The sequence below is a fragment of the Falco naumanni genome, chromosome 4, assembly GCF_017639655.2.
Source record: "Falco naumanni isolate bFalNau1 chromosome 4, bFalNau1.pat, whole genome shotgun sequence".
NCBI lineage: Eukaryota > Metazoa > Chordata > Aves > Falconiformes > Falconidae > Falco > Falco naumanni.
Genome location: NC_054057.1, coordinates 18,925,261 through 18,944,986, shown reverse-complemented (window position 1 = coordinate 18,944,986; position 19,726 = coordinate 18,925,261). Strand labels below are relative to the sequence as shown.

The 19,726-nt window shown below is 42.3% G+C and overlaps 2 protein-coding genes and 1 long non-coding RNA gene across 8 annotated transcripts in view; 2 read left to right on the top strand and 1 right to left on the bottom strand.

Annotated features, from left to right (window-relative positions):
• The window catches only part of ANLN (anillin actin binding protein), a 28,409-nt gene extending 23,857 nt beyond the window's left edge, over positions 1-4,552 (top strand). For both annotated transcript variants that reach the window (XM_040590198.1, XM_040590197.1), the window contains 3 exons: positions 363-470; positions 2,559-2,731; positions 3,135-4,552. In XM_040590198.1, the coding sequence (XP_040446132.1) occupies positions 363-470; positions 2,559-2,731; positions 3,135-3,258 (405 nt within the window). In that variant the 3' untranslated portion in view covers positions 3,259-4,552. The remainder of the gene's footprint in view (positions 1-362; positions 471-2,558; positions 2,732-3,134) is intronic.
• Positions 4,130-19,726, bottom strand: part of AOAH (acyloxyacyl hydrolase) — an 84,361-nt gene continuing 68,764 nt past the window's right edge. The window contains exons 20-22 of one of the 2 annotated variants that reach the window (XM_040590199.1): positions 18,025-18,121; positions 14,189-14,265; positions 4,130-8,300 (exon numbers count right to left, since the gene is read on the bottom strand). In XM_040590199.1, coding sequence (XP_040446133.1) covers positions 8,172-8,300; positions 14,189-14,265; positions 18,025-18,121 — 303 coding nt within the window. In that variant the 3' untranslated portion in view covers positions 4,130-8,171. The remainder of the gene's footprint in view (positions 8,301-14,188; positions 14,266-18,024; positions 18,122-19,726) is intronic. The other variant, XM_040590200.1, reaches the window with a different exon arrangement.
• Positions 8,317-19,716, top strand: LOC121086434. Of its 4 annotated transcripts, none has more exons than XR_005827360.1 (5): positions 8,317-8,497; positions 10,979-12,671; positions 15,401-15,445; positions 18,098-18,251; positions 19,209-19,716. It is a non-coding gene; the product is annotated as an uncharacterized LOC121086434 (long non-coding RNA). The 4 variants fall into 4 exon arrangements; XR_005827359.1 differs by lacking the exon at positions 19,209-19,716 and having other exon boundaries at positions 10,979-11,153; positions 11,950-12,671; positions 18,098-19,034; XR_005827358.1 differs by lacking the exon at positions 19,209-19,716 and having other exon boundaries at positions 10,979-12,122; positions 12,532-12,671; positions 18,098-19,034.

Below are 19,726 nucleotides of genomic sequence, written 5' to 3'. Positions count from 1 at the left end.
GTTTTGTGTACCATTCATCCTGTATCTGCTATAAGTTCTTATATCTCCATTACCTTAAAATAATGGCAACACTTTCCGCTGTCAACATGAAAATATAGTAACTTGAAGTAGCAGTGATAAGTGCATTTTGAGCAAAAGGCTACAAACTTGACAATGATAGTGTAAGCCTGTTTCTGTGCCATCTGGAAAATAAATATACTAATAGAAATCTCTGCCAGTATATATTTTTTCCTTCTCTAATGTTTACTCCTATGAAGGGTTGTACTTGCAGAACCATTCCAGTAGAAAAATAGTTCAGTACAGAGCAAGCTCAAGGTATAACGTTACCTCATTTTTTAATTTAAAAAAAATATTTTTTTAAGACTATGTTCGAAGATGTTAGTGGATTCGGAGCATGGCATCGTCGCTGGTGTGTGCTGTCTGGAAATTGTATATCTTACTGGACATATCCTGATGATGAAAAAAGAAAGGTAATGCTGGTTTATGAAGCTGAAGTCAAAAGTTCTGTAGTGCCCTACACAACGAGCCGTTCATTTTTAATGACAGTAATGTTCAGGCTTACAACAGATAAGTATATTCAAAGCATGAGATTCAAGCTTATAATGTTTTCTGGGGGAATGGAGGGGACTTCTCTTCATAAATCTGACCTAAATCAGGGCAAACTTAGAAACTGACTGCTTTATCTAGTAACAGGTAAGGGAAAGGGAAAAAGCAGAGGAAGATCTGTATGTAATTTCCCCTTTAGGCTTTCCATTGTGCTTGTCAGATGATTATTTAATTGAAATTGATCAGACTTGTACAGCTTAATAAGCAAACTGTATCTAGTTGTGTTAAGATTCAGACAAAATGATGACTCTGATGCTTAATACAGTAAAGGATTAGAGTGGGCAATCTTTCTATATTGCAAAAGCGTAGCTGTAATTATGGACTCTCTTATCTGCAGGCATTGTTTTCTTGCAGCTTCACATCATAGCTGAAACTAGTACTTTTTAAATGGTTTTCATGGAAACCTAAGTTGTTGTCTGGCTAATGAGACCAGTCAGAGAGGCTCATCTGTCATTGAGGTGAACCTTCTTGTCTCCTTAGCCTGTTCTTGTAGTATGTACCAAAATAATTCCAGGTCCTTCTAAAGACTGCTTTAGAGAGGGTTTCTCTGACTCACTTAAGCAATTTACCATTAAACACTTGCTTGTTTGTTGGCAGAACACTTTCTTTCCCAAACTCTGTGGCAAACTCTGGTCCTTTTGGGTCTTCTATGCCAATCCAGATGCCTGAGTTTAGTTTTTTCCCCGCTAACAGAGGAAGACCATATGCTGATAGCTGACATTGCCAAAATATATCAATGTACTTTCTTTCCCTGCCAGGAGAGAGGGAAAAAATCTGTGCCTACTGTAATAGAAGATAGGCAAAAAAATGGTGTTAAGCAAGAAAAAGGTTCTTATTCTGCTTTCGTCTGCAAGAAGCATTGGTTTGTTTTCTAGATTCTGTTCTTGAAAAACTTCTAGCTTGTTTCGCTACCATTCTGAGAAAGGGTCAGCTGTATTCTTTTGATATGCTGTCCTCTGCAGTAATATTAAACTCTACCCTTACTAAATGTTTTCCCTACCTCTCCTATATCTGATCTATCCCTGCAGGGATAGATGTAGCTCAGAATTATCATTATTGGACATTGATTGCTTGAAATCACGACGTGTTTTTTAAATAAATTTCCCATGGCTGTACATATATCGCCAACATGCAACCCATTTCCTAATGTTTCCTAAAATGGAGCTATCCTTTTTCCTGTAACTGCATGTTGTTTTAACTATCTATGAATAGTATAGTGAACATGCCCAACAAATAGCAAACTCTCTTCCAAGCCAAGAGCAGCTTGTGATGTTTCTCTGATGAGGTATTCTGTAGGTGTGAAGAATTAGAGCCAAAGTCTGTAACTAACTTTAGGCATGCAGCTGAGCCTCTGTCTGTAGTCAGCAGAAAGAGGTAACTGCCTTGAAATTTGAAATGTTCTTTGAGGGGGTCTAGGTATTGACTATAGAGGGAGCTAAAGCAGCTGGACTCAGCCCATAGGTACCTTAGTTGAATGTTTGAAGACTAATCCATATGTTTATAGGTTTTGAAAAGAATGATGCAAGCATGCCTAAAGTGCTGGTTTTCTGTAGGCTTTGACTGGGTTTATTCTATCATTTTTATCAGTATCTGTCTGATACTGATAACGTATCTGGATTTTATTATGAAGTTCTCTCAAATTTGAGAGTGAAAAAGCCTTTTTTAAGGAGTAAAGAGAAGGGGGGGGGGGGATATATCTTTCTAAAGCCTAAGCCTTTGGTAGGGGATAGATTTGTTAGCTGTATTGCACATGGCTGAGCAGGGAATGTTCCACTGACTATATTATCTTCCTTCAGCTATGGCTCTTAAACACAGAAAGTGGAATCCCTCTTTTTGTATGAAGTAATTGATTGGGGGGACATGTCACCTCACATGGCAAAAATTGTCAAAACATTGTTAAGAATTACTCTTGATTGGAGTAATCTTGACTGATAGATTAACTTCACTTCCAGCATCCTTTGGGCCGGATAAACTTGGCTAACTGCACTAATCATCAGATTGAACCTGCCAACAGGGAGTTCTGTGCCCGTCCCAACACTTTTGAACTAGTAACTGTCCGACCTCAAAGGGAAGATGACAGAGAGACTCTTGTCAGCCAATGCAGAGACACGCTCTGTGTTACAAAGTGAGTGGGTAAAATTGTGAAACTTGTGGGAGGTTATGGGACGTGTGTGGGGAGGGGTGTTCTGCCTCAGGTGATAGTTTTAATAACATAGGAGCTTTACGAGTTTGACATGCCAATGCAAAGCTCATTTAAATGCTAAGACTTTGGGATCATACTTGAACTGTCTGGTTCACTTTTAGTCCTATTTTGTCTTGCTGTCCTATTTCAGTCTTCTGAGGGTAAAGAATTCAACCCTTCCAGAAGTGGAAATGCCAGGTATCTTGGTAGTGAGATTGTGGCATGCTTGACTTTAATTATTCCCCTGCTGTTTGGGCTTCCATAGATGATCAATTTGACATTTTTCAGAACAACTAAGTAGAAGTGGAGAAGATGTACTTAAACCATTGGGTTCTTTGCCTTTTAGGAACTGGCTGTCTGCTGATACTAAAGAAGAGCGTAACCTTTGGATGCAAAAGCTCAACCAAGTCCTTGTTGACCTTCGCATGTGGCAGCCTGATGCCTGCTACAAACCTATTGGAAAGCTTTAAACTCCAGAAGGGAAATAGCAAAGAAAATACGTATGCAAAACCCTGCATGTGAACTACACAAAAACAACTTAAATGAAAATGTGGGAAGTCCTCTGGGTCACTTATGCTTTAAATTTGAGACAGTATTTAACATTATATAGGACTATGTTATGCGGTGTTTTTATTTCACTTTAAGAATTTTAAAACTTTGTCACTTCCTAGCTTTTGAGTATGGTAGGAAGAGATTAGCTGTTTCTAAATATGCTAAATATTTATATAATTCCTTATTTGGAAGGTTTTGGGTTTTTTTTAGCTAAGTACATTCTCTTCTTTAAGCAACTAAATTATTGCAGGAAATCACACTTCAGGGCAGGAAGGGGGGACAAACTAGAGCTAAAACCCAAGCTTACTAGGTAACTCCCTGAAAGAACAATAGCTCAGAGTTCTCTAGGAAGGATGGCGCTGAAGCACAAAATTTAATATTGGAGGGTTTGGAGGGTTTTTTTTGTAATGATCAGGCATAGAAGTTACTAGTAAATTTTATTCTACCACATGCAGCATAGGTATTTCTTGCTTGCACAGTGTCCTTGTGGTCAGAACAAAAGACATGCACAATATATTCATACTTTTGCAACTTCTTATACAAACTAGTATGGATAAGTGCATGACATGTATACAATGTGATTTACAGGGATTACATATGCAGTATATTGCACTTTGACAGAAATGAAAGGTCTTGAATATTTTTCTTAGGATGGCTATATAAAATAAATTAGGTTTAGGGTTGTATATGTCAGTATTTCCTGGTAGTCCTGGATTGTACAAGCTAGAATTCTCCATTTGAGAACCAGGAATAGGTTGTAAAAGTGCTTTTTTATTTTTTTTTTTTTTGATAAGACACTATAAAGCTGCTATGTACCAACTAATACTCTGCTGGCCAAAAGTATGGGTCTTCCTCCCCCCCCCCCCCCCCCCGTAGACATGTCCATAAATGCAGATAACAGTACTTCTGATCCATTATTAATATGGCAAAACTTTGCAGTTAAAACTTGCAATTTTCACAGCTTTTCAGTGGGCTTAGTGAAATACTGTCTCATTACTTCACTGTTGCAAATGCAATAGTGGCATACTTAAAATTGCTATTGCTGTTAAATATTCACACTTGAAACACTAAATTCTGTTAGGTTGTACTGTTTTCATCCTGCCACTTCTGTACTTGCTTTTAAATCTAGTTTCCTTTGTCTGTCTTTAGAAATATTTTTAAACTTCTGTATTGAGATTTATTTTATTCATTTAAAATAAAGAATAAAACATTTCTGCTTTTTTTTTTTTCTTCTTTCCCCCCCCATAATGTCACCTATGCATTTGAAATACTAGTTTTAGGCTGAAGAAGAAAAGCTGAGCTCCAAGCTATGCTTAAGAAAAGATTCTATTCAGTATGTGTGTCCTAAAATACCCCTTGATTTAGGAATGTAATGTGATGCCTCAGGGGTAGCAGTACTAAATTTTATAGTGGGAGGCCAGATTGCCCATGCGTGGTTACCATGAACTTCATGGAATGTATGTGAATGTAGAAGCTGCTGGTGATGAGCAGTTAATCAAGTATGAAGAGGAGAGGTGGTTGTTTTCTCTTGTGATAGAGAAGAGTTGTGGCAGCAGAGTAGCAATACAGCATGGACAGTGGAAGAGTAACCTTTGTGGATACACAGTAGGCTGCCTGCTTAACCTTCCAAGTGTATGTTAATAAAAATCATTAAATATAAAATTATGAAATGAGTCCACAGAAAGGTGTTAAGAATGGAACGGGATCTATACAAGGCAATGACATTTTTATTTAGGCCAATTGGACTGCTCTCCATTGTAGAAACTAATCTGTGTGTGTTCATTGTCCAAGATGGAAAAATTACCCTCGTCAAGGAAAGATGAAGTGTATAACAGGTGATGTAAGTTAGAAAAACTGACCTGAGTTGTGGGTTCTAGGCACAAGCTGTCGGTGATGATGTGCTACTGCAGCCAGCAGCAGCGTGTGACACTAGCTTAGCACCAAGCCTGCATTTACAGCTTTACTGACTTGCATGGCTGTGTCCTCCTGCCCCTCCCACATTCCCCTGCTCTTTTAAGGGTGAGCTGTGGAAAAAATTTCAAAAATGTTGGCAAACATATTTTTTTTTTCCATGTTTGTAGCGGATACTTTTTGAAGAGGCTGGACTGCGTGAATTCAAATAGCTTCTGGTAGATATAGATGTTCTATACCTCAAAAATAGTTCCTACTGTCTGATTTCAAACAAAGCTTTAAGTTTTGTAAGAAGAGTTTATAGACGGAATAGCATCAAAACCCCTCTTTTCATGTGCAGTGCGTTGGAACTAGCTGGTGACATAATCCCTCCCATATTCATGTGCTCTAACTCTCTTTGCAAAAAGACCTTGATAGACCAGTTATTGAAATCTGTACTGCCATAAAGCTTGAATTTCATGGAATTATACTTAGCTTTCCAAGATAACCTTTTTTTTTTTTTCCCCTGCTTATTTCTCTCTTTCCCATGCATTTATCACCTTCAGCTGATCTAAGCGCCAGGAGACAGTTAAACTAATGGAACAGACTAGGATTCATGCTTCATTACTACTGTAGAATAAGTAAGCTTTTTCAGAGGCATTTTTTTAAATATAGGACATTTATTTTTAGAGCGGTACTGGTAAGTGATTGATGGTTGGGGTTGCAGATCTTCAGCTGCTTTTTGCATTCTTGGAAATAATGGAGTGACATAGTGGTTGTAAAGGCTGATGGCTTAATAGACCTAAAATTCATCTTTATTTGCAAATAGTTACTGCATTAGTTACAAATCAAGTGTCTGCATGCAGCCTAATTCTGAATGCAAAGCTCGCCTCTGAAGCACGAGGGTATGTGGTTTGGTTATGCTCCTTCAGCTGGTGGCAAGCCCATCTCACGGAGTCCCTCAGAGACCCCCTTATCCAGCACGGAGCGATGATGCTGGGCAAAGCGCTTTTCTTTGGGATTCGGCTGTGGGGGTTTCAGGTCCTCTTTGGGAAGATGTTCTAATTTTACAAGAAAGCTTTTTTTTGGTTGTTCAGAAATTCAGGTTGTTCACTAATAAGAAAGTCTATAAATGGAAAATGCTCTGGGCAACGAAGCTTATTTTAGCTGAGGAAATTTCAGTTTTACGAGCTTGTAAAACTCCTAATTGGTGTTATTAAATCCGAAACTCAAATGAAATAATTTGCAACAAGATTGCCTGAAAATTTGGCTTCTAAACATACTGTTCCCTTCCCCCTTTTAATTGCTATATTTCTGCGTTTTGGTGTAGAGGAAATTATCTGATATTCTGTAATTATTGTCTGTGCTGTACTTGGTGTGTAGTAAAAACATGCGGATGCACTTGTTTCTGTCGTGGTGTTGTTTTTAATGAAAGATAGGAAGCCTGACTAGGCAATAAAAAAATAGTTAGAAGGTGTTCTGCCTGGCGTGGTGTGCATCAAATGTTGTGCTGTTTGGTGGAGAGAATTTGTGTAGGAAGCAGGGATATTTCCTTTTCCTTCTAATGCTAAATAGCCTTCCTCAGGCATGCCTCTGTGGAATTGAAACAGTTTCTTGGGAGACCGGATATTTTGGTAACGTCTAAACGCTTTGAACGTGTTGGGGCCTTATTAGTAAGTATCATTCAATTAAGGAATGTATTCCCTTTTGGTTTCCTAAAGTAGATGACTTGAATATTTACTTAAATGTTAGCGGTTGTCCCAAAGGAATTCTATCTTAATAAAAGCAGTGGTACTGACTGTACTCTAAAAGAAGGAAAAGGGTCTAGGATAGCAATAATACACGCTTCCATCAAAATAGCGTTAGCCAAGTCATCCTCTACCTGCTCAAAATGCTGAGAAGATGCAGAGCCGTGGCCAGTGGTCCCAGGTCTGTACGGAGCCAGGACATCTGCTGTAGTTTGGCCCGCAGCTTTGGGTGGCTTTTCTTTCTATTCACCAGATTTTTTTTTTTTCCCCGCCTGTAATTAATGACATTTTATGTGGTCTGATCCCTTCCTCACCAGTAAGGTTGTGAGTAGGTAAAGCTGTCTCTTATTTTTTAAAGATTTATTTATTTAATTTGCTAAGAGCATTGCGTAAGCTGCTAAAAAAAAATAATACTAGTAATTCTCAACCTTCAAGACTGTGTACGAAGTAGAGCAGATAAGGGCTGCCCAGTATCTTCAGTGATTCCCTGGGTCGTGCCCGTAAAAGGTACGGGACTGGGTATATCATATTTGTTCAGAAGCAAAAGAGCAAAGGTGTATTAAAGGTTGAAAAGGCAACCCGTTTTAAATACGTGAAGGGTGGTCATGTTACAATCTTGTTAATGGGGGGGAAGAGAACCTGTGCTCAGCCAGCCTGTGCTAATGCTCTCAGGCAAATCAAAATTCTAGTGCCTTGTTATTCCTGGCACGTATTAATTAGCAAATGGCAGCTAAATAATGTATTGACAGTCAAGGCGATCACATACGCACAATTTATAGCAAAGTAATGAGTTTGGGGGTCACCCCCACCCCGTTTTGGGGTCAAATTAACAGTTGAAACAGTACAAATGGAAAGCCCAGAAATAATGTCCTACAGTGGGAAAAAAAAAGAGGGGGGGTTAGGAGTTTGCTATATGTGGGAAAAAATCATACAGATTTGCAAACCAGTACAGCAAACAGTCTAGCTGGCAGGTATCATTTGATTTTTATTTTTGTAGCTCCACAGAAAAAGCATAGCCTACTTGTGCAGGTGAGATACAAACTGAAAAGAACGCTGTTGTGTTACGCCTGCTGCTACTGGCTCTGATAACTTGCCCTCTCCCTTTTTTTGTGTCTGTCTTTAATCATCTTGTTTCCTGGAATGCACTGGGAAGCATCACCGTTATCAGCGATAGGGGTCCAGCAGTTGGAAAGTCAGTGTCCACCTTGATCTTTGAATATGGCTTCAATCTGGTCATTGAATGGGTTCTCCTTTCCGAGCACTTGAGGCCATTCGTGCAGCGCCTTCTGCCAGGTAATGCTTGTTCCGAGAGCAGCAGCAATCTGCAAACAGGACAAGTAATATCACTTTCTTGTGTCTCTGTGGTGTAGTTGTTTCATGCCTCCATTTAGGGGACACCACCGTAAAGAAGACTCACCTGTATAGCCACGTGATGGACCGTAACCTCTGTCTAACCAAAGAACATACCCTGTTCCAGCTGCTCGAACAAGGGAAAATCCTTCTGAACAGTAAAAATAAGGTGAGGACCCTACACCTTCAGCTTATTTGGCTTATATGGTAACTTTACTTTCAACTCTAAAACTCACTCTGACATTTATTGTAATTATGAGGTTTAACTCTTACAATGCGGTTGTTTTGGAGTTTGGGAACAGACTGGAACCTTTGGGGAATGTTTATGTGCTGTTTTTTAAATTCTGTGTTTTTGGAAAAAGCTGTAGTGATGGGCCGGGAGACACAAACTTTCTTTTATTCAGAGCTTATGTGCAAAGAGACACATTATGGAGTGGAAGCTCTTGGGCTCTGGTCCCTGGATATCTTGTTAAGCTAATGGAGGAACTGAGGCAGGGGAGAAGGGTAAGGAAGATTGTGCAATAGGGTATTTACTCCTGGTCACAGTTTCTGATGTGACCAAAGACGGTTATTCTGGGACACCCTGTGGCTGCCAGAGAGCTGAGACCCGTCTCAGTCAGAGTGGTCCATTCTGGCATGGAAGTCTCCAGATCTACTTCACCAGTCCCTAAGCCCTGTGTTGACTTTGACTGTCCCTGGCATATTTTTCCAGTCTGAAGTAAAACAAGAGTCTTGTTTAATATTGTGTATGTTAACAGACTGTTCTTCATTTAGAAAGATGAAATTCTTTATTACAAGTTGTTTTAAAAAGAGTAAAATTATCTTGTCAGAGGTATATTTGATATGTTTACGCTTAAGCACCCATCAGTAGAAATTAATCTGACCAGTTTCTCCATGACACTTTTGATGTCATACCCTGACCTTTTAGGGTCTCCATTAAGAGTAGCTGTTTTGGTTTTCTAACAGCGGTGACTGTATTATTATAATTAATATATATTAAATATACAGTTAATATAATTAAAATAATAATACTCAAGAAAATGTAGCAGGGTTGGTTGGTTTGCTTAAAAAACCCTACCATCTTTACATGGTGCACCCTCTTGCAAAGGTAGCCCCGGAGGTATGCTCTGCAGTGTTCAGACTGCTCTTGACTGCACTTCAAGGCATATATGCTTAGACTGCCCTAAATTCTGTAGTTCCTGCTCAGACACCTTTTCAAGTGATCCCGAGGATTTCGATAATTTATCCTGGGTAAGTCATGCAGCAGAGAAAGGTTAATGATTCTAGAAATCACTTCTCTTACAGGTCTTTATTAAATTCCTAAAGCCACTATGCTTTGAGACCTGCTGCAATTCATATGTTTTTTGCAATTAATGTTTGGTGAAGATGACAATGCCTAAGCAAGCTAATTTTTTAAAGGAAATATAAGCCATTCCTCATAGCACTCTGGGTGACTGTGGCTGGGAGGTAGCTGTGTTATTTCAGTAGCTTCTGGCTATCTGTTTTCCCCTTCTGCACCAAACTGGTGATGGGCATGCTTCTCAGCAAAGTGTAAATACCCAACTGATCTGATATGCATCACTTCAGCTTTTTCTCTTTTTTTTTTCTGGCTGGAATGTGCTTTGCTATGACTTAAGGAAAAACAAGGGAGAAGCTAATCATGCTCAAGCTGTGCTTTCCTGCCAGTACATAATCATTAAGAATATTCCGAGCATCTCAGGTTCCAGTTTGTGATGCTCAGGGCTTTCGTGTTCTCCCTGGTAAGTTCATAAAAGCAAGAAATTAAGCCGTTTATGCAGGATCCTGTTGAAATGCATGGCCCTGTCATCCAAACAAAGCAATGAGCTGTTCTAGAGAGAAATTATGTCTTTGAAGCCATCTGGCGTTCATGGGGATTTGCAGTGAGATTTTGTAGTAAGGAAGAGATGCTGAAGAAAATCCCTGGGCTCCCTCTATAGTCAATGGGAAAAGAAAGACTTCTTCCAAGGATAATCAAGCTGGACTTTGGGGTATGTTGTCTCAAAGTCAGCTCTAGAGGGAACCTAAGAGGACTGAGTGATGTACTTTGATTTTAGGTGTCAAAAGTAAACGGTGTGAATTTCTTTCACCTATGGCCTGAGCTGGGTGTTTTGGAAAAAAAACCCTCATAGAGCCACATGTTGGCTTTAAGAGTAATGCAGTTACCCTAAGAATTAGTGTTTTGTTTGCAGCCTTCTGTTTTGTAACTTAATAAAAACATGCAAGAAACCCCCCTTCCCCACCAAAAATATTTCACTAGGAGAATGTGGTTCTGGGCCTGGCTAAACAAATGAGCACTTGGTGTTTATCCCTTCTTTCAAGGGTTTTTAAATATAAAACACTGCCTGGAGTGGGGACTATAGGGACTAGTTGTTCCTGCCTGAGTGTCCTAACCTAGCTTTTTCCAACCATGGGAGACCAGAATAGCTGTAATGGGACAGGGGAGTGTTGCCTCTTTCCATGTTTTCTTTTCCTTCTTGCAATGATCAGTACACAAGCCTCAGAAACGTTCCATTCCTTCCCACATCCCTGCTGCACAGCTGGACCACTGGACCACCAGATAGACATGCTGATACCTGCTTCTGCCATGTTTATGCCAATAGATTTTATTTTTTTTTTTTTTTAAATTAAGGTGACAGCAGATAAATGGCAGGTGAAATGCAGGGGCTGACATCAGACACGGGCTCATCCTGCCCACTGCTGTACCATAACAACGAGGGACTGTGGTACACTTCCAGCTCATCCTTGGCGGAGAGGGGCACTGCGGTTCTTGTATGCCAGACTCCAAAGTTTCTCCACATCTGAAGGTAAGAACTGAAATGTTTATGCCTGCCTTGGAGTGCTGCTCAATTCAAAAAGTTGTGAGTATTTGTCAAGTGCTTTGAGATCTTCAGAGAAAAAATTCAGTAGAAATGCCAAGGCTAGGTCTTCTCTGTTGTATTTATTTGTCAGCTGGAATGTGCGGTGCGGGGAATAGCTGCAGAGACTGAAGTAAGAGCCCTCATTCACTTGATGAGCTGCACAGCATCAGTCCTCTCCTGCTAGGCAGCTCTACATGGCATGATAGCTGTACCTGCCCAGAGGCATTCACCTTGGTAGAAAGTAAAACTTTAAATAAAACTAGTACGAGGAATAAGTGAATTGTTTATCATCTCTCTCAAGCGTACTGTTAAATATCACTCTTTGCACACACTTCCTCTTCTTTTTATTGAGAGCCACTCTTTCAGAGCAGAGTGCTACGTCTCAGTCCAAATAGTGGTATGTTGATAACAGACTTCTCTATACTAGAAGGAAAAGAAAAATGGATTTAAAGCAGTGGATGTTTGGATAAGGCTAATTAATAAATCCTAGAAGGGCAATAACTCACTTGAAGTGAGACATATCTACAGCTGGCACCTTGACTGTAAGGGAAAATGTACCTATAAAAGCATTAACGTCATCCTAAGAGCAGGAGGGGGAGATCATAACCACTGCAGGATGCCAGGTCCAGAGGGAGTGAAATATGGCAGCGCTCGGCTGGATCCTGCAGCTCGGCACTCCGGGGGCTGTGTGTGGGTTTGCAGCTGCCCTTCAATGCCCTTTTGTAATTTTCTTTCGGCTTAGGCAGGATTCCTTTAAGATAAATATTTGCTGCCTTCACCTCTGCGCTACCTTCCAGCTGCTGGTGGGATACAGGCTGTGGGCAAGAGCCTGGATGAAAAGCTGTGACCTATCGAGCTTGGCTCCCACGGTGGGCTGTTGCTGGGGGTTATAAGAAGCCTCAGGCCAGCCTCAGGGTAAGACATAAAAATAACGCAAAGATCTTTTCTTCTTCACTCCAAACTCTTCCTATTGCACAGTTTCCCCAGATGGCAGGGTTGGGAATGGGGTTCGTTTCATCGCTGTTCTCACTCTCATTTCATTTGCCAAGTTTTCTCTAATTGCTTCCTTGCAAAAGGGCTGCAGCAAAAAATCCAGACACACTTTCTCCACGTCCCCAGGCTGTGAGTTCATACTTTCACGCATCCATCTCCTGGTACTGTGTGTTAGCCAGGCAGGAATTTATGCCCCGGAGTCCCTCTTCGAACAGGAGGCTCTTTCGACATGGCAAGGCTAAGCAAGCCACTGTATTGCTCCAGCTGACCAGCATGGGTGTAAAAGATAGAAACTAAAGCATGTGTTTTGCCTTTGGACTTCCCCCTGCAGGTGTGCCGTGGCTCAATGGACAGCACAGTCAATGGGGAAGCTGCTGAAATGTTGGAATCCATCAGTACTTGCAGTGCATGCCATCAGAGAGTTCCTCCATGGACAGTTCTTTCTCAACATGCAAGACAGCAGTGCATCAGGTTATTTGGTGATGGGGGTGTGGGATTGAATATATGCAGGGTGTTAGCTCGCAATATAAAGCCGGTCCATACATTCACCTTGTGCATTTGAGCAGGGGGAGCTGCCAAGTGGCTGGGCAGCGTGGTGGGGTTCGCTTGCATGGCTTGGTCATACCGGGGTGGACGAGAGCTCATAGCCAGGAGTGTGAGGAAGGCAGTGGTGCCCTAGACAACAGCTTTCTCCAAACTGCTCTTGCCGTGGCACAGAGCTAGTACCATGCACCACAAAAACGTCACTGAGGAACATCACTCCTCCTCCCAGCCACTGCCCAGACCTGTGCCCCTGGGCAGGACAGGGATGTTGGAAGTGCAGCCAGCTGCTTGGAGCGCATTTCCTTCATAGCAGCAGGCAGCAAGAAACTTCTGGACCCATTGCTAAGTATATGGGATGGCGAGCAGCCGCTGCTGCTGCCAGAGCCCTCTGGCAGAGGAGGGGGGAAATCAGCTCTGCTGGTGCTGTCCATCTCGTCCACCTCTTGCAATTTGTCCCCTCGAAATTTAGCCCAGCTTAATTCTTGCTCTGAAGCGTCAAGATTGAAAAGCATGGGAAGCAGGAGTGGTCTTATTTTGGGGGGACCTGTCCACTGCTCTGTGTTGACTTGGCGGCTGGGGATGACCGTACTGTGGCCGGCAGAGCCCTGGCCAGGCTGTGCCTGCTGGTGCAAGCCATTGCTGCTACAGGCTGCGCATGGGATTTCAGCTCACGCAGCTTTTCTCAGGGTGGTATGGGGAAGACTGGCTGCTGCTCTGCTTTGCATATGTGTTTGAAATCTGCAGCTAGTGTATAGAAAACCACTTGGCTTTGTTTGTAGCTGATTGCAAACATGTTCTCTCCATGCATTTTACAGAGTTAGAAAAAAACTGCTTTGAAATTAATGTGGTGGGAACCAGGCAACCTCACACTAGGTTACTGAACCCAAGCAAGGACTTAGAGAACAGCTGCTTCTCCTTCCCTTTCATTTATTTCTGAGTGTAAACCTTCCCCTGCTACCTGTCCTTGGAGGCCAAGCAAGTGGGAGAAAACTTCATAACATGTAGCTGCAAAGTATGAAGCAATTTAAGTGTATGGCTTCAAAAGGAAAGCTTTGTTCTGGGTTGTGACAGGGAAACCGTGGCCTCGGAGGGGACCTCTCAGGTCCTCGCAGTGCTGTATCACTGCCCTGACCCTGCAAAACTTCTGCAGGTGTTTGACCAGGTGGGTAGCCAGCCTATGTGGCAAGGGTCTGTTTTTGTGGCTGAAGTCTTATTTGGCCACTGTACTGGGCAGTGAGTGAAAGAAAGCAGCAGAAGACCTTGCAGGAGTTAAAGAGCAGCCAGCTGACACAGAGATATCTGCTCTGGGGCTAAAGCCATCCTCTCTTTCAGAAGAGAAATCCCCCAAACCTGCATCCCTGCGGTGTGCTGACCGGGTGTCTGGAGCAGCAATGGGCGCTGGCATCCCACCTGCTCCAACTCATCTCCGGGGCCTGGATTTTTACCTGGCTGGGGTGGAAGCCATCGACTGGTTCAATCAGCTGCCAGGGCTCACCTCCCATCTTGTGCCACTCCTCTGCCGCTGCAAATAACGTAAGTAGAGGGGTTATCACCAGTGAGCACGTAGGTGCCCACCCGGAGAGGTACCCCTCTCTTCCTCAAAGCACTGCTGGTATTTTTAAGCAGACCACAGCTCTGCATGAAGATTATGATAATTCATATAAAGTTGTCAGAGACAATATTGTGTACAATCCCCTCTCCTCAGGGCAGTATTTAAGCCTTTATTGTTAATTTTTTTCTCTGCAATATTTATGCAAGGAAGCGCTTTGAACATAAATAATCGTAAAGCAATTCACTTTCCCTCCCAACTAAGATGGATGCTGTAGCGAGGAAAGCTGTAAATTATTTAATACTGATTTAATACTTTTGCATTTCCCATTTTAGTTGCATCTTCAGCAGTGGAAAAAAAAAAAAAAAGAGGTAAAGAAAACAGTGCCTTTTAGAGAAAGAGATGGTAACATAATATTCACATGGGCTGATGTCTGCAGGAATAGACTGTCATTTTCAGTTACTTCTCTTCTGAGCGGTCTTTTTCAACTCCAACAAAATAACCTTTTGAATTACATAGGCATGACATTCAATGCAAATGATGCTGTGCTGTAAGCCCCAGAGCCATTAGAGAAGTAAAAAGCTCTCTCTCTTCAAAAGGGCGGTGGAGTGATCAAACATGGGACTCGTGGATGTGGCATTAACAGACTGTAAATTCAATAATTTCTTTTATAATGACAGACTAAGAATTCTTAATAGCATTATGCAAGCATCCTGTCAGGAGGGAAATGTTCCCCGTTCAAGCACCACAGTTCTGACCTAGACTCACCGTTGTTTGCTGGTCCCTGGCTATCGTGTCAAAAAGTGATGTCTGGGTCCCCATGCTAACTTAGTACTCACAGAAGGGCGATATTGCTGCTTTGACTATAGAAACACACCCGAGATGCTTGAGTCAACACCCCAAGTCACCTGTTTCAAGACACAGGGCTTGAAGCTCTGTTTCAAAGTTGCAGTGCGTTGGGCACAACACATACTCACCTTAGCTTACACCACAGAGTGCAAATATAGATGCACAGAGTGAGCTTGCCTAACTCTTCATGTATGATGTTATATGCTGAGTATAAGGCTGATTATTGTGTTTTAATTTGTGGTTGTGTTTTCATTTGTAGATGGACTACTATTCCGGTGCCAGAAACAACAAAGGAGTAAGATAGGTAAGGTTTATATCAAGATAGATGAATTTAGACCATTATACTTGACCTTCAAGAATCCTAGAGCAGTTGAACAAATACCCACCAACTGAGTATGTCCAGACTTTGTCTTAAAAATGCCTGTTGCCTTGGCTAGACTAGACTAGAGCTTGCTCCCATCCACACCAAGAAAAAGCCAAAACAAGCAACCCCTATCCTCCTATTTATTGCACTGCTTTGTAAAGGAATCGCGAAGTTCTTCAGCCAAAGGCAACGCTGGAGCTTGAATGCCCATCTAAACCTAGAATAAATGCTAGTGTACTCAAATTTTACCCTAAGAAAGCTGGGAGCTGCTGTGTGTATATATGCCCAGGCCAGCCTGAAATCAATGTACTCATCAGAGTGCGCAACCACTGCTAAATATTTGATGTCTGGAGAGTTTAGAGGAGGATTTGTGCTTGCTTCAGAAACACACCAGAAAAGTAGGTCAGCAGCCTTAGCTGGCTTTTGAGCACACTGATGAACTGACAGCTTTCTTGATGGCAAGCTCAAATTGTTGGCTCCAGGGCTGCAGGAAACTTTGCAAAGTGTCTTTCAGAGCTGGTGTTTGTATGTGCATGTGTGATTTTGTTTACCTCATTTATTTAACACGATGTAATCAAGAACAGCAAATTATATTAAGCTGTTTCTTTTCGTGAAAGCAAATAAATTACCTAAAGTTAGTCATTTAACTTATTAAAGTAATTTGCCTACCCAGCAGGTAGTTTGTTCCAAATCCTAATGACTTGTGAAATATTAAGAAGCTGAGGCAAAAGCCACAAAGAGATGTGGACATCCTGAAACTCTGTGCTATGATATTTGACAGTGGAGCCCACCTCTCTGAGATACTTTTGGACAGAAAGGCTCCCTCTCCCGTCCTCCCTTCTTTACCTCCTCCTCAGTATGGTCTGTGTGAGGCCCAGAACCAGCTGCCTGAATCGGATCACGTAGGATAAAATAAGTTCATGAATTTTGATAGGATTTGGCTGTGACATGAGATTTTTGCAATAATCTTAGGTGCCTCAGCAGCTTTGTGCTTCCAAGGACAGCCAGGCACTGAAGAGGAGAGATGTTAGAGATGTAAACTTTAAAGTACTGCCAGGGTGCTTCTGCCCCTTCGTGGCTTTGCTGTTAGCTATCTGCATGCTGGGATTTAAATACAGTCCCCAGGCAAAATTTTATCAAGGAGGAGCAACACAGAACTACCTCTTTATGTGACTATAAAAGTAAGGAAATACAGATCAGGGTTTTTTCCCCAGTTGTTATACACTAATTTTGGAACATAAAAATTCCTGCTATCTGGGAGGGCCCACAAGTGGCTGAGGGATGGGGATGGTCCACCCTGGGGAAGAGCCTGCAGGGAGGGGATGAGGACGGGGCCAATCTCTTCACAGCAGCACCCAGAGGGAGGGGGAGAGACAGTGGGCATAAACTGAAACATGGCAGGTTCAGCCTGGATACAGGGTAAAAGCTGTTTTCCTACTTTTCCATCACCTTCTAACTACTTGACTATGTTGCCCACCTCAGTCATGATCACAGCATGCTGATCCTTTTTTGGAAAAGAAAGAGCAAGTGTGTTTCTCCTTGCGATGGAGCTGGGCTGCTGATGGGTGGTGCCTCGGGCACATCTTGTGAGGGAAGGGGAGCTGAGAGGGATCCAGGAACCTGTCCCCAGACCCCCAAGGACACTGTCCACTCATGCTCATGTGGAAATATTTCCATTTCTTTTTTTTTTTTTTTTTTTTTGTGTGTGTGTGTGTGAGTTGCAGAATGAAGTGACTTAGGTAAAGTGCTTACCTAATGTCACTTAAGGTCAGAGAAGGATGAGTTTTGTAGCCACTTCAAGTCAAAAGTTACAGCCACATGAAGGTGCTTCCTGGGAAAAGCGCTTCTACTTTCAAAAACAGTGAGTTAAGAGAAGATGGCTTATTCAGGCAGGAAAACTGGCTGAGAAAAGTTCACCTTCCTGAGGCACTGCTCATCCCGAAGGAGGCAGTATGAAGCCTGGGCAGTGATGTAGTGAACTACAGCTCATGAAAACTACCTTCCCCATTGCAGATATGCCATCTCTAGCCTAGACGATCTGCTTATAAAAGCAATGATCAAAAATAAACTCAAATCTTATGGACCGAGATAGGTTTGAGATTTCTTTGTTTCTTCATCAATCTGAGAAACTGCAGTGGACCAGCAGGAAGCATTTTTAGCTGAGGCTCCTCTGCCATCCCTGTCACCTCGCCACCAACACCCACTGCCACCCAAGTGCAAATAGTCGGGTCGCTGTGCACCAGGGTGGTGGGTGCCGGTGGCTGGGAGCAGCGAGGCAGCTGTGGTCCCAAGGCTGGTGGTGGGGTCTTGTCTCAGCAGAGGTCTGCGGTTACCCCAACCAGGGAAGCTGGAGATGGTGTTAAGGGTCCCCCTTTGGCCCCAGCCCTGACAGCAGGGTCACCTCGGCTGGCTGGCTATGCCACCCTTCTCCCAGTACAGAGCTAAAACATAAAGAGAGTGTTAGCTGCCCAGCACGTGACTAAATGCTGCATGAAACAGGCAAGGAAAAAGCAACTTACTTTGTCTCAGTGGGAAATCCATGTAGAAAATATCAAAGTTGGCAAATTTCTCAGATCTCGCTATTTCTTTCAGGACGTTGGAAAGCTGTAAAGCTCTCTGCAAAAATCAAGCAATTGAATGATGAGTCATTGAGGCTCACGCTGTTTTGCGTGGATTCAGCTTTTGTCACCAATGCGCTGTCAGGAATTTGAAAGCTAATGTTGCCCTTTTAGCTGGGGAAAAGGAGGTGAGATGGGATTCTGCATCATAACATAGTCTCGCATGAGCGCCAGCAGCCTTGGGGCTACCCAGCTCACCATGTAATGTGTCACTGCAGGTTGCACGGAGGCCTCAGCTGACATAATATGTTTAATACAGCACATGGTTATTTTATTGTGGATGACTTTGAGTAGTGTCTTTATGCCTATATAAATGTTCTGAATTTCTTGGTTTTGGAGGCCTCTTGACGAGTGGCAGCCCAGTCATTTTCATGCTGCTTAAAGAAAACTGTAACATTCCTACAGGAAAAATGTTCTCCTTTCCCATTATCCTTCCCATTACTGTGTTACGGATGCTAACGTTTATCTATTCAGATCAAATTCTGCCCCTACTTTCAGCAGACTCAATTACCTCCATTGAGTGTCTACTAACTGATATATCCTGTGTGATTTCTACAGCTGTAACAGAGATCGGAATCTCCTAAATATTTAAATCATGCAGTTTGGATAATAACATAGACAATTAGTTTCAGACAGGGGCTCACAAAGAAGATTAATTCATACCCCGCAGACATACGCATTGTTCATGGACAGAAGTTACGGGTACTGTATGTTCTGTATTGTTGGTACGAATATATAAGATGCAATCCTGCAAAGATTTAGGAAAGCGCTTAAGTGCCTTCTCTGAAGTCAAGGGGGACAGGACATAAAATGAAACACGTATGTAAGCCTTGGTAAAATTAAGGCCATATTTTTTGTTTAGTGAATGCAAACATTAATATAACTATAAACAGAGATGACATCTTTGACAATATTTGGTTACTGGCTCTTTTATGTGGCTGCGGTGGGTGGTGGTGGGATTAAAAATCAGCTTGTACCATAAGGGAATAAGTGGCTGATATTATGTGACATTCATTTCTGCAGCCAGATTTTTAGGGTGAGTTTTAAGACATCTCTGTTCTGTCTTTTCCCATTCCTGCACTCAGCCTGGATGCTCCTTGGTCACACCATCTGGCGATTAAGTCCACAGAAAAGTGTCTGAGGAAGATTAGCACAAATCCCAAATGAAGACAGGGTAAGGCTCTTGCTCTCAAGGTCTGTTCCAACTGCCAGCGAAATCTATGCAGTTGGCTTTTCATACTCACAGCTACTTGATTTGCGAGCTTTCTCTTTCTTTTCAGGTACATTTTCTCCTTAAAGAACATGAACCTGAATGGTTTTGTCTCAGGGAGATCACATCCCCTAAGAATAAATTTGGGCAGCTGAGAGGCTGGAAAGGGAATACATTTATGAATTCCTTAACCGAACCATGCTGCTTCCCAGAGCCTGACAGCATTGGGAAGGATGGCTACGTGGGTGCTGATGTTTCTGCATCTTACCTCCACGTTTGGAAAAGTGTGCTGACACTTTGTCTTTGAGATATTAGGCTTATATCCTCAGACACAGGGACAAACTGGAAGAGTGTCTGTGCAAGAGGGTGGTCCCGCTGCAGCCTCATCGAGAC